Here is a 14,819-nt window from a genome sequence, read left to right as displayed (position 1 = left end):
ATTATCTATTCCAAATTTGAAACAAATTTGTATTTATGTTTTGTTTTCCAGCTGAATGTGCACACTGGTAAAAAGATGAAAGAAGAACGTCAGCCTTTATTAGTCGGTGGCCCAGAACACCAGGAAAACTATGAAAGGTAATTAATTATTACTTATTTGGTATTATAAACAGTAATTGAAAATAACAGCGTTCTTGAGTAGGATGAAAAACTAAATCAGTAATAATTGGTTTATATCATTGACTTGAACTATCATAAGGAGTGCCAAGTTGAAGTTTTGATGCTTAGGTCTTATAATTTTTCTATACAAAATGAATTTCATGAATGATCCTAAAAATTCCTGTTGAAAATATATAATGCTAAGGAAAACTATCAATACTGAGTTATAAAATTGTAGTAAAGTAAAATGAAATGGTCTAACTGAACAGACGCTTGAAAAGACTTGCGTTATAGGACCAAAACCATGCAAAAGACTTTGCCCCAGAAATGTTCAAAACTTCAATGGTATTCTCTTTTGTGGAGTTTAAAATTGAGTGTGTAGGATACTATCATAGTTTGATAAAGTAAAATGGTTATCACACACAATAATAATGACCTATCTGAAAATAGGTTAGGTAGCTGGGTTGTTAAAGAACTCTCCTAATAATCACAAGGCCGCTTGTCTGATCATATGAGCAGTTTGTTGTGTTTACGATCATTTGGCTCATAACGGTCCATCGGACGCTTGCGTTTAGCAATATGATCTTAAATGAACTTTATGTGCTATTTTTGATGAACTGTATCACATTTGATTTTAGATTGTTTGGGTTATTAGATAGAATTAGTACTTATTTATGTCGGGGCGCAGAAGTAGCTCAAACGTTGTGCCCATTAATGCAACTTGCAAGTGCTAACTCCACTAATTAGTTTAGTCTGGTGCTAAAATCTAACTCAGCGTGTGCCCAATAGATCTAAATGTGAAATTGAGTGCAGGATATTTCACTATTACACTTGTTTTGTTTTGTGATTTTGTAGCGTTTTTTTTTCACCTTCAAACAAGGAAATTATTTTCTAATTACACATTTATTTATACCGCTTAGTGTCCTTGAACAATGAGACAATTTGCTTACAAACAGTTACAAAAAATATGTTTTCCTACAGTTACCCGACAAAGTTGGCTTCCTTGTACTGTTTACAGTACAGAAAGCTGCTAATTGCTGCATATTTATACTTTGCCGTACGGTTTATACTTTGTCGTACGGTTTATACTTTGCCGCACATCAGGATTCCAACGAAACAACACAAAACAGCGTGGTTCTATTATGCACCATGCACGTAATCCGTGTACGCTTGGAAATAGGTTGGCAACACTTAAAGATAATAATACTATGAGCAGCTGATTGACTATTATAACTATGATTTAACCTGTCATTTCGTGTTTATAGTTTTGGTATTTCTGAACTTTCTGGTCTTTTCTTTTAAACGTTTTTAAAACATTCCTACGATCTTAATAAACAAGAAAGTACCTTTAAAGCATTTTTTTTAGGCGCGGAAACCACTTCAAATTACAAAAACATACGGAACTATATTTTTAAAACGCGGAGCACATTTCTTGCCGAGGAAAAATAGCGGAGTGATACGGACCGCGGGTACTTTCTCTAGGGCACCATTTGTGTTGCCAGCTGAACCTAAAAACATGTTGTATAGTGTTTGAAAGACTAAGTATTTATATGCTTTATAGTGACTGTAGAAAAAATATAATGTGTAACACGAGTGAAAAAGGCCTTTGCTGCACTCGAGATCATTCCGCATTGCTCTCGTGTGCAGCAAAGTGCCACTTTCACCACTAGTTACACAAATAACTATATATAACAAATTCTGTATTGTGTAATGTTCTGTTCAATGTTTTCCATTCTCTTATCTTCATAATTTAAAATTTTTATACTTTAATTAATTCCTACATAAATTAATAAAAGTTTAATATTATACATTTGTGTAAAAACTTCTACATAAATTTTCAACATTCCGATTTTATTTACATAGCTGCAATTGAACTATCAATTTTGTAATAAGGTTAATTGCAATTTAACTCATGAAAATTTGTGCTGGTTTTATTCATTCAAATGCTAAACTGACATTCGTAAGCACCCCAGCAGCATTTAAAACCAGTGTGCTGGCTAAACCGCTGGTATTAATCGGTATCAAAAAGTCCAAAAATGTCCTCTAACACTCGTTCTTCTTCCATATTTGGACTTAGATATGACAAGTTGTATCCTCATGATAATGATATCCTGTGTTTACAGCCGGGCAGTGGCACGTCCAGACTTGCGGGAGTCTCCGGACAACGTAGTTGTTCACTTGCCCGGACCCCTGGACCACCAGAGTAGTCCGGACTTGCTCAAGACTTCCGGAGGCAAAAGCTGCAATGAGGACTACAACCCAATTATGAACCGGGACTTGGAGCATCCCACTTCGTGAGTATAAGTCGTAACAATTTAAATGAATTAAAGAGCCAATGAACTTTTAAAACTATATCTTTGACTACTAATAAAAAAAAGTCCCATTTACAACCTAAAGCTCTAACTGGTTTTATTTAATTAAAATTTACATAATTGATTGTGTTATTTATTTATACTTTTTAATGATTTTCAAATCCATTGACCTGATATTCACCTCCAATGTTGTTATGATGCTCATTTAAAACCTAGCTACTCTAAGGTATGCATTAACAACATCAAAATGTCACGAGTATTTAGGCACTTTTGCCGAGTTTTATGTTAATGTCCATAAAATCTTTCAATGAAGACATACACATAATTATACGTATAATTTCTTAAACAGCATAAAATAGGCTATCTTTTAATATATAGTATTTAAAGATACCCTTACGTTACAAGACTGAATTCCTATATGGGTTCAAATCCAGAAGATCCACAAATTTTGTTACTATTTCTGAGTTACCAGACATGTGGTAAAACATTAACAGCCACAAAATAAAAAAAAAAAACTGTTACATTTATTTTATTCTAAATTAAATTAGGAAAAATAAAATATATAGATCTATAGTGTTTATTTGAAAAATAATTACTAAACCTTACAAAAACTAAGATATGAACACCGAAACGATGTAGTAGCCATGACAACCATAGACAAAAACAAATAATCAGAAAAACAAACACAGGGCAAAAGAAACAGATAGAAGACGGCCATCTTTATTTGTTGTCATGAAGCCCAGAATCTGCTGTATATATTGGTATGCATTGTTACCGGGATCGTTTTATAGTATGGGATTGTATCGAACAAACAGAAAGGCTGCAACGGCGCCGTAACTACGGCAATTGACACTTCGAAGGTTAAATTTCAGCGTAAAAGATATACTGAGTAACACTGACAGAGCAGGTAAGATTTTTCTATCTTGTACTATTTTTTCTCTATTCCCTACTAATCCCTGACCTTTCCTCCTCAGGAACCTGGACACCATGATCCATTTGTTGAAGGGCAATATTGGGACGGGAATCTTGGCGATGCCTGATGCGTTCCACAATGCTGGTCTGCTCGTAGGCACGTTGGGAACTATGCTGATGGGCTGCATCTGTACCCACTGCATGCACATGCTGGTTAGTATACTGCTTAAATAAAATAATATTAGCCTTATTAGTATCATAGGCAAACCAACCATAAGTAGACTTCTCATCCCATTGTAAATTTTGAAGCTTGTTTTTCATGTCTAGTTCATGTCTGGTGACACTGGGCGTTAGTGTCAACATAATTTTGTTTCTATTATTTTAGGGTTCATTTAATGATTTGTGCTTTACTGTTTGGTTATAAAACTAGGGTACAAGTTATTGTTAATGATTAAATTACTGTTTTTTCAACTTACATTATAAAAGGAACACAATAATGAATGTCGAACATTTGAGTAGGGTAGCTAATTTAAGTTCATATTTTATTTCAATTTAACCTTAGTAGTTTGCCTATTTCTTAACAAAGATAAAGAAAATCTTCTGCTGAAAGACATAACCCAGAAAAAGTTTCTTAACCTCTAACTCAATTTAGATATTTTTACATTTAAATAAAAATGATTATCAACTCAAAACCTTGCTATGTTGTAGGTGAACTGTTCACACGAGCTGTGTATGAGGCTGCAGGTTCCAGCTCTGGGATTCTCAGAGGTCTGTGAACATGCCTTCGCCACGGGTCCTCAGAGCGTGCGGAACTTCTCTCGTATCGTAAGGTTGGTTACAATTACTCACACCAGTTTGATATGAGATATTGGACATACAGTAAAACCCTGATCAATTGAATGAAAGAGAGGAGGCTGTTTTAGATAACATTTTGAATTTAAAAACTATTTTGGTTCAAAGAGATCTTCAACAATTAATTGTTATTTATGTTATTTAAAGGATATAAAATAACACCTTATTTACTCTGATGTTTCAAAAGAGAACATGTGTGATTTGGAAGAATAGGTAATGTTTAATAAATAAAGTTAGGTTAGTTGATTGTGATTGGTAGAATTTCTCTTACAATAGTATATTGGAATAAATCCTTATGGAAAGTGAAGAACAATTAATAGTCCTGAGTATAAAGATCAGATCATTATGTCTTGGCAATTTTTTGATCAATATTTTTTTAAATAAAACCACAAATAGCATCAGGTTAGATAATTCTTTCCAGTTTCTGTTTCTTTTGATTTCAATGTAAATTTGTAAATTTTTAGATTCGTCACCAATATGTTCCTGGTCATCACCCAGCTTGGCTTCTGCTGTGTCTATTTTGTATTTGTGGCTGCAAATCTCAAAGATGTGAGTGTTGTATATTATTTATTTTATTCATAAATTATTTTGTTGTTTCATGTGATATGGTCTTTACAAAGGCGCAACCCATTCATTTATCAAAAACATTGACGTAGTATGAGCTCACTTTATGTATTCCCATTCCTTAGTTTAAGTAGTAGCTTTGACTGTAGTAGCTAGATAAAAAATGTAGGAAAATGTGGTTGAATTTGTCACCGGCCAAGGGTGCTTCTGTATAGTTACTGTAGTTATTTTTTGTCCTGTACATCAGTCATAGTATAGAAAACTGAGGTAGAAAATTGTATTTATTTACAGTACCTTCAATAGAACTGTTTTTTTTATTTTATGTATAATAGCAGTCTGCTATTCTATGCATACTGAATACATCACAATTTTAACATAGAAAAATTGTCTGGAACAAAAATATCCTCTTTAACCTCTATAATTTCCTATTCTTACAACAATAATGAATATTTTTAGGCAATTCTAATTTTTCTGATATTTTGGTTATGTTCATTGCCAAGTGTCAAATTAGTAATTGTCTACTGTACATAGATAGTAATAGTGAATGTTAAATAAAAGTATTACCATGCATTTTATTATTTTTTACTGAAATATCTCACACTAACGTCTTTACAGGTTGTGGCTCACTACTGGTTAGACATTGACAAGCACTGGTATCTACTGGCTCTGCTTCTGCCCATGATAGTGATGAATTGGATAAACAACCTCAAGTGGTTGACGCCGGTGTCGCTGTTTGCTGCTCTACTTACCTCGTCTGGTCTCGGAATCACGTTCTTCTACATGCTGCAAGGTTTGCCCCGAACGTCAACAGTTCAGGCGTTCGCCTCCTGGGGTCAGCTACCTTTGTTTTTTGGGACAGCAATTTACGCTTTTGAGGGCATCGGAGTTGTAAGTATGAGTATTTTGTCCTGCGTTTTTCTTCTAGTTTGAAAATAATGTTAGAGAAGACTTAAAGGAATTTAAAAACTCCAAATTATTACTAGTTTACAGTATTTACTAAACTATAAAGGCATTTATTTTTTACATAGCCCCTGAATTAAGTTAAATAACACAATTATTGGTCTGAATACCTACTTCTGTGCTATTCAATTGTTGGTTGTTGTGGTGCAACTATAGTTCGGCCGCTTAGAAAGCGACCTCCTCCAGCATTGGTTTAGCATTAGCGCGCAGGTCGTTTTCTAAGCGGCCGAACTATAGTTGAGTTTTTAAATTGAAGAAGATCCAGATCCAAGTCAAGTCTCCAGATGTTGGAGGATGTCATGATCATTTAATGTTTATTTTGTAGTTTTTCAATTATATAAAATATGTTCTTACGACTACCGGTTGTTTCACAACATTTCCTGATTCTGTAACTCAATAGTTCTTATGTGCCACATATTATTGTTTTATGTATGCTTTTTTTAATTGTGTGTCTGCTTAAGTACCTATACTAGTACTTATGTGAATCCGCGACCTTATGATGAAGCAATTATGACATACTCCACCTCCTGAAGATGACTACTTAAAAAATCAGAACTAGGCTCATTGACCCAAACATAATTAAGACACATTTACAGTAACTGATTAGATAATGAATAATAAAGGGCGCTAACTCGGCTTAGGTTTAGGCTCATGTTTTGCATCGTCCACTAAGGGCCCAAGATATAATTACGCTCCTAACATACCTAAAACTTCTTGCGCTTCTGGGCCCGGGCCCATTTACTAAAGTGTCCCTGTGAAGTTTGATTCCAAACCTTTTTGATATTGTTTTACAACTCAAGGCTAACATTTACATTGAAGCAAACATTAGAATATGCAGAAGCAGGTGTTTTTACCGATGAAGGAATACAAAATAACATGGGTGCCCACTAGACTGACAACTTGTTTGTTTGAATTGTAAACATTGTGTTCCATGTGTGCAACATAGCAGAAAATTGTTTGTTCCATTGGAAGTCCAACCAGATCTTTAGGTTTAGGTAACCTTTGAGACCCAGCATGGCAGTATGCATATGTGATGGCAATCTTCCCTATTACAAACAAAACATGTATTCCATTAATGTTTCTTCCCAGGTACTGCCTCTGGAGAACAACATGAAGACACCCCAAGACTTCGGAGGTCTGACAGGAGTTCTGAATACAGGAATGGTTATCGTAGCTTGTCTATACACTGCTGTTGGCTTCTTTGGCTACCTCAAGTACGGAGAACTTACAAAACTGGGCAGTATTACACTGAATCTGCCTCAGGGTGAATTGTAAGTACCTTAGCTCCTTCTGTGCTTACCTCAGTACGGTAAATATTTATCACGTTCACTGCGGATGACGAGTAATCTCGTCACCGCTAGCCTTTTCCAGTAGCGAGCGATGAGTATACTCGTCAAAGCGCCGTTTACAAACTATTGTTCCAGTGTGAGGTTAGCCACTGTTTCGCTTGCCGCTTGTTGTGCCAGTTTTATACTTCAATCTGGTATAATTCGTTTTCAGATCCGACTATTTTATCGATGGTAGGGATTGTTAAATGGTATGTTACGTTACTAGTCCTGAAAATAAGTGTTTGCCGGACGAGTGTGGTCGTGGATTACCATGCACGAGTCCGGTAAACACATTTTGGACGAGTGACGTACAATAGTTTACGCTATACTAGTAAATCCGTTCAAATCTTTATATATTACAACCAACTAAAGGACTAAAAATCACTAGTCACATTATGTTTTTTTTATAACAACTCATTGCCACCCAAATACAGTATAATCAGCTGATTAGTGTCCGGTAAAACTCATTACAGTACAGTAGTATGCAATGAAAGCCCATTTGATTAAGCTGGCGGCAAACAGCTGTTTTCTGGACTAAATCCTTGCTTGGGAAGTTCGTCGAAATACTGTAGGGTGGCATAAAAATTATTGTAGTCTGGAGTTTGGACTTGGATCTAATGACATGCAATAGAATAACATTATTAATGTACTGTGGCATTGTGGAAGGAACCTAATCTCAAAATTGTGCTTGACAGCTTTTTTGTGGTATTTTTTATGGTGTGTCCGGGTACTTCACCCCTGCTTTTTCCCTCCATTTGGCAATACTGAGGGCTAGCTGTATTTTTCAGTGCTGCTATCAGTTGGGTTCTTGTAAAACTACGTCCATAACGACTGGGACGCAGTAGGCGCCTCTCATTTGGATGAAACTAAAATTTAAAAGTTTTCACACACTCATTCTCGCAGCGCATTAGTTGTTCATGCCGCCGGCCATCGCGCAACCGCATTGAACGTGTTAACTGCATCTTGTTAAACCAGGTTTACTAAAAACAATCAAATAAACTGGAATCCAACTATTAACTAACTGAAATAATGTATCATCCAAACCAGTCTCGCCCCTTTTCTCCTGGTTTTTTTGGGGGGTTCATGATTTGTGATTCAAGGTTGTTAGTGTGTGAGTTACATCACAAGTTTACAGTTTAATCCTTAAATTTTACAAACTTAAGTTGAGTTATAACTTATATCTTGCTTTTGGAATGGAAACTGACAAACGGATTGAGTGTGGGATAAGCAAATATCAAATAAAGAAATGTTTATTCAAACAACTTCTAAGTTGTGTAAGATTACAGTCCACCCCATTACATGTTGCTTTGCTGCTATAATCACATGTTTATGTTTCAGGCTGGCACAATCAGTGAGGTTAATGATGGCTGTAGCTATTTTTCTGTCTTACGGACTACAGGTAAACTGACAAAAATATGTATACAATAATATTTTTTGTCTTAGGTTTATTAACGACTTGTTTTTTTAGTTGATCTGCATTTAAACTGACAGTTTTTTATAATCTAGAAATTTTTTGGCTCTGGAACTTCCATAAAAAAATACAAGTAACTATTGAATCAATCCTTTTCCTAGCTGAACTCCGGATTACATTAGGCTCCTTGCTTAGTAAGCCCATACGGTACAAGAATGTTTCTGTGACTGCGAGATAAATTTGCCGCAATCGCAGATGATGATGATGATTTGTCTGCTACCGTTGAAGATATTCAGGATTTTCTGTGGGATTTTTGTGGCAGGCAATAAGCAAAGCAAAACACTTTAATATAATCAATTTTGACATGGAAAAATAATAAAACATTTGTTATTTAAATTAATAAATAACTGGTACTCCAGCCCCATCTTCAAACTCTCTAAAGGTCCTCCACTTCTTCCTTGTCCTCCTTAGACACATGCTGCTGGCCCTTAACGTCGCACAGATGGCTTTTACCCTTATCCAGTTCATCACTAAACTGTAGGGTTTATTCCATTGTTCTGTAAGGCGTTCTGCCATTGCTCTGAGCAAGGTCTGAAACTCTTTGCCCAGCATTCCGTCCACAGACGTGACTAGTGGGGTAAAAGATGCATTTCTGGTTTCTGTTATTGTTAAATATTTCCTCTTCTTCTCTCTTTCTGCATTCTCCAACACTTTTTCGTATGGGAGGTTCAAGTACAACGGAGCATCAGTGTCAACGATTTTAGTATAAAAACTAAACTAATTAACACGTACATATAATAATGCTTCCGTCTGAACCTCCCATACACCCCTACAAGCCAAGTCTGCTTTTAGTGCTGCAGTATCAAATGACCCTTGCTCAGAGATAATTGGTTCTCGAACACAGTTTCCCCATGCTAGCTCCATCAAGCTTCCAAGGGTATCCCTTACCTCATTATGTCTTCTTATTATCAAACCACCTGTGCGACAGTTAAGGGCATGTTCCATATTGAAGTTTTTGCCACAACCATCACATGAAGAGGGGAGGTGTATAGGAGTTTTCCCATATCTTAATGCAAGAGCATCTCTGAACTCCAGTGGAGAAAGATCTAAGTTAAGTTTTTTCAGAGGAATACACGACAGCCATCCACTGTGTTTCGCTTTAGTATTTGCTCCTCGTAAGAAAATTTTTTGTTGTTTTAGGGGAAGATTTTGAATAGTCAATTTCAAAACGTTTTCTTCTTCTAATCTTCTCTCCTCTTTCAAGTCCTTTTTTGTGATGATAATCAAATGTTCTTCATGTTCTTGCACACTTATTTTCCTCTTAGTTTTTAGGGAGTCTATGATGAATTTAGAACATCCCTTTGAAGCTCGGAACAATGCTTTTCCCTGAGCATAATAATATTTCTGTCTCTATGGGAGACGTTCAGTATTTTGTCCCGATTGCGGGAGATAATGATGATGATGTTTTTGTTACCTCAGGCGATTGCCACGATCGCAGATAACAACCATAAACTTTCCGTGATCGCGGGAAACGATGGTGATGTCCCCATGAGTTTGGGAGGTGTTAAATATTTTGCCAAGATTGCCGAAGACCATGTTTCCGTTACTGTAGGATATGTCCTATATTTAGCCACAATTGTGGAAAAGACGATGATGATGTTTCTGTTACCCTTAAGAGGGAATATTAAGGGTTTTGCTGCAATTTGCGGAAAAAGATTATGATTTTTCTGACCACGAAGGATAAATAAGATTTCTCCCCTGGTGGGGGAGACGGTGACGATATCTACACGACCATGGTAAATGGTAAATGGATAAAATTGTAACTGACAGGCGATGGCACGGATTAGCGGAATCCACTGTATCTATATTATCAAATTGTTAAAAATCCCTATAGTGGGATATGTTTATTTGATAGTTCATACATTTTTTACGTAGCTTTATACAAAAGAAGTTGATCCCTTCTAGCAATATTATAAAAATGATAATCTCACACAATAAATTCTGATTTACCTAACATCCTAACTGCAAAATGTTCATTGAGGTAAATATAAGAGTAACACACATACAATGCTGTACAAAGCAGGATTCTACATGTGATCACACTTTCACCTTAAATTTAGAAGTTCGGAGAACAAACAACAACAACAAAAACAATGTGTTTTCTACCACATTTACGTACCAACCTTGTTGTTGATGTATCATGATCCTTATAAATACTTTGATATACATTCACGTACATCCAGTAATTAAATATTTATAAACCTAACACTACTTACTTAAGCATTTTTTTAATATTTGTGATTTTTAGTTCTACGTTCCCATGAGTATCATCTGGCCGCCGATCAAAGCTCGCATTGCAGATGAACAGAATCAGAGAATCGCTCAGCTGCTGATTCGAACTGGTCTTGTCATCATAACATGTAAGTTCATTTCAATTATAACATGTGAATAAATTTTCTTCATTAACTATAAACGTTTTTAAAGCACCTATGTTTGTGTTGTTGTCACCTATTTCTTGTTAGATGATGTTGAAGGCTCGTAATCATTACAAGTTTAGCTGCTGTTAAAATCTACTTGTTTTTTAATTGACCATGCTGAAATTTGAAAACAATATAAGTTAAGTCCCGTCTTCATTCCAAACCAGTGAATCTATAATCTTTCAAAATAATAACTTAATTTTTTAGCTAAGTTTTTTGATTATTTATTCGAGATTGAATTTTTTATTGGGATTATTGTCAGTCTTAATCATATTACGTATTGGCCTATACATCTAATCTGATTTATGAACTGGTAAAATTGAAATTTAATGTCTTTACCACAAGCGTTCTACATAGCTAGTTTTTCAATTATGTTTGAATTCAGTAAAGACCCCCTTTTCACTAAACCTTGTGATTCTCTGATCCTCAACTTCTCTCTCCATCTTTTTACATTCTATCTCCTCAGATATATTTATAAGCTATGTAGCCAATTTTTACTGTAAAATACCATAGTTGTCAGCCGTATGGTGTCTCAGTTTAAAATTATATTTCCTCCCTTAGTTCTTGGTTACTGGGATAGTTGATTTCTTAATGAATTTATTTAGAAAAAATCGTCCTATCAGTGTGACTTTTATAAAGAGTTGACATATTCCACAGAAATCAGTAACATACCTATCTGAAGTTTTTCAATGGCTCAATTCAACTACTTGCATTGTTATTCTAAATCATTGGAATGGGAGTCGAGTTTTATCCATTATCAAAATATTCAATTGAAATGCTTAACCTCTTTCACTTTAGTAGCAGAAGGGTTTTATCTTCCAACAGCTATTCTAACAACCCCTCTGTCCACAGTTGGTCTAGCCGCAGCCATCCCTAACTTGTCGGATGTCATCTCTCTCGTGGGAGCCGTGAGTAGTTCAACACTCGCGCTCATCTTCCCTCCGATCATCGAGATTGTCACTTTCTACGACAAGGGTCTCTCTCGCGCGACCATCGCCAAGGATCTGTTCATCATGATGTTCGGCATCCTCGGCTTCATCACCGGCTCTTACACCAGCCTGCGCAATATACTCTCGCCCAAGAGTTAGATAATAGGTTCGCTTTAGTACTTTGTACGTATTACTTTTACATTCGCTTTTATTACGGTTTAGAGTATTATTGCATGTCAATATTTTCTGGCACAATTTCTGTGTTGTATACCACAATTATTAGTCCAAGAATGAAATGAATGAATGGTGTTGTAAGCTCTAAGAGTGTTTGGCGCTTAAAGTTTGTTCAATCGTTGAACCATCAAGACAATTGTGATACAATTCCATTGAGAATACTTGTTGAGAACTTTCTATCTATATGATTGTATTGTGAATAATTTTCTTAAATAGTACTGCAGTTCCTTATTTGTTAAAAATGCAGATTTTTACTTCTAAAATCTTATTTTCATGCGTTATTTTATCATTATCTTTTACCACTGAAATATTTGTCCACAGTGTTTTATTTAATTTATATTTTATTATCGACATAAGAGAATTTCTTGAAAGTTGCTGGAATTTTTCATTATATATCAATTCAGCTGTACACCTAGCTAGAGTACTCCAATTCCTTGTTTTTCAATATTTCTCCACAGTTACATATATTCTCGATGGTTTAAATGTTAAAAGATTGTATGGACTAAAGGATATTTATTAGTTTGTTACATTTTATTATAAAAAAATCAAACTTATAAAGTTTTCATTAACATAATACACATTTGTTCTTCACTGAGTTTATCATAACATCATTCGCTGCGATCACACACATTTAGTCAACATAACATTGTAGGCAGCACAAATAAGTTTAATGTTGTAAATAGCTGTGCTACCTTAGTGGTTGAAAGATGTTTTCTTTCAAATGTGTAAGTTTTTATCTATATGTCTATTAACAAAGCAAGACAATAACGGTAGAGTAGTGTTTTAGGTGTGTCGTCAGTAGGATTATTTGTTGTTCACTGTGATAACACTAAATAATTTAGAGTTGTTTTCTCTCTAATGTGATGGTATATAATACCAAAAGACATTTGTAGCCGAAATCCCAACTAAAGCACAATATTTCTGTAATATCTCCTTCCTGTGAACCATCTGAAAAATAATTTCTCCCTGTCTTCTCTTTGGAAACAACGACTCTAATCATAATCTGATTCACAAAATTTAAATTTTGAAACATCTGAATGTAGGTATTTGCAAATGTTTGGGATTAAGGCTTGTGCTGTAAAATGGTACTTTTATTTTTAATATTTAAATAGGCTATTTTTATTTATTAGTTTATGTTAAACTGATGTCGGTTCTTTGATTTCTGTTTGGGTTCGAGCAGAAATTACAATACAGTACCTTTATTACCAAAGATCATTTTAGATTGTATGTTTACAAATAGTTTGAACAAATAAATGAATCAAATTTCTTAATAAAACACAATTATACTTAAATTAATGATTTGAGTACCTACTATCCAAGATAAAAAAAAATAAAAAATGATTGAATTTTCATATATTAAATTATATTAAGTTTAGGTATTTTATTCCAACCTAAAACTGATTGTTTTTGTGCTTTCCATACCCAGAAATCAAATGTATGTGTATAAAAAATGTTGTTTGTATAATGTTATATATTATATTGTAGTTTTAAAACCTTGTTGATATATCATCTGTCGTCTTTCATTTTATTGTTTTGTCAATCCCTACTTAAGGATTATGATAAGTTAATCATCATTGTGTAATTTATCATTTATAATTCCTTGATGTAATATTTTATAAAAAAATGAGTAGAAAAGTAAGAACCTATAAGTTAGGGAGTTTTATATATTTTTGTTTTAAATAAAAACCATTTTTCAAATATAAACTTGCACTTCACAAACATATTTTACCATTATATTTTTGTTTACCAACAACTGAAAATGTAATTACAGCTTAGTTAACATTCTACAGTCAAATTTGTTTTACATAAAAATAATTTTACTCTTAGGATAATTATTTACTTCATTTTTCATATATAACTTTAGACTCAGTTTCAAAATTATTTTAATAACAGAAATACGAAACTTGTTCAAAAGAAAATTATTAGTTTGTGAGGTACAGTTTTATATAAGGAATAAATCTCCTTAAATTGTTTGATTTACCGGCTAAGAAACCCTGTAATATCCACTTATTAATTTATATATAATTTATTTATTTCATCATTTCCATCTCATTCCACCCTCCAACTTTCATGTAATAATCTTATTTCTGTAAATTATTTTGTATTATTTTAAGAAGCAACCTGTCACATGTTCACTGCATATTACAAATCTATTTTAATAAATTTTTTTATTTAATTTAAATATTATTTTATCCTTGTTTGCTACTTCTTTAGTTGATAACTGCTTGGTTATGCTTTATACTAATAATCATTTCCGATTAAAAAGTAAAATAGTTTTTTTTTCTATAGTTAATTAAAGTCGTAACTTTTTTCATTAATTACTTTGTTGATATACTGTGTGGTCTGTATAGAAATAGTAGTTTACGCAACGATTGCGTAAAGATAGTGTCGTTAACTCTATTTACGCGAGTTGTGTACATTACTTTACCTACGACAGTTTTTTAATTACTAAAAATCACTACTCATAACTTCTAAGAGAAGCTATCATTTTTGTTTATAACCTCTCAGTTACCACTGACAGTGCTACGAAACATTGTACCTAACAGTAATTGCACCACTCAACAATTAAATTGGCCTGAACAGCTGATTAGTCGAAGTTCCAACCTTCGACTTTACTTCTTCTCTCTCAATCCTCGAACCTCATCGGTCCTCCATCTGTATTCAGTGTTTATTAATTATTAG

The 14,819-nt window shown here is 34.1% G+C and overlaps 1 protein-coding gene across 8 annotated transcripts in view; it reads left to right on the top strand.

Annotated features, from left to right (window-relative positions):
* The window catches only part of LOC128985605 (proton-coupled amino acid transporter-like protein CG1139), a 36,581-nt gene extending 22,268 nt beyond the window's left edge, over positions 1–14,313 (top strand). For all 8 annotated transcript variants that reach the window (XM_054405241.1, XM_054405238.1, XM_054405239.1 and 5 more), the window contains 10 exons: positions 52–137; positions 2,282–2,452; positions 3,445–3,595; positions 4,091–4,212; positions 4,699–4,783; positions 5,414–5,686; positions 6,848–7,029; positions 8,425–8,485; positions 10,806–10,917; positions 11,827–14,313. In XM_054405241.1, the coding sequence (XP_054261216.1) occupies positions 76–137; positions 2,282–2,452; positions 3,445–3,595; positions 4,091–4,212; positions 4,699–4,783; positions 5,414–5,686; positions 6,848–7,029; positions 8,425–8,485; positions 10,806–10,917; positions 11,827–12,062 (1,455 nt within the window). In that variant the 5' untranslated portion in view covers positions 52–75 and the 3' untranslated portion in view covers positions 12,063–14,313. The remainder of the gene's footprint in view (positions 1–51; positions 138–2,281; positions 2,453–3,444; positions 3,596–4,090; positions 4,213–4,698; positions 4,784–5,413; positions 5,687–6,847; positions 7,030–8,424; positions 8,486–10,805; positions 10,918–11,826) is intronic.
* Positions 14,314–14,819: the final 506 nt, after the last annotated feature.

This window comes from Macrosteles quadrilineatus, unplaced genomic scaffold (genome assembly GCF_028750875.1).
Source record: "Macrosteles quadrilineatus isolate MER2022 unplaced genomic scaffold, UCM_ALF_1.0 Scaffold_2__2_contigs__length_208266976, whole genome shotgun sequence".
NCBI lineage: Eukaryota > Metazoa > Arthropoda > Insecta > Hemiptera > Cicadellidae > Macrosteles > Macrosteles quadrilineatus.
Note: the sequence above shows the minus strand (reverse complement) of the source record. Positions and strands in the feature narration are given on the sequence as shown.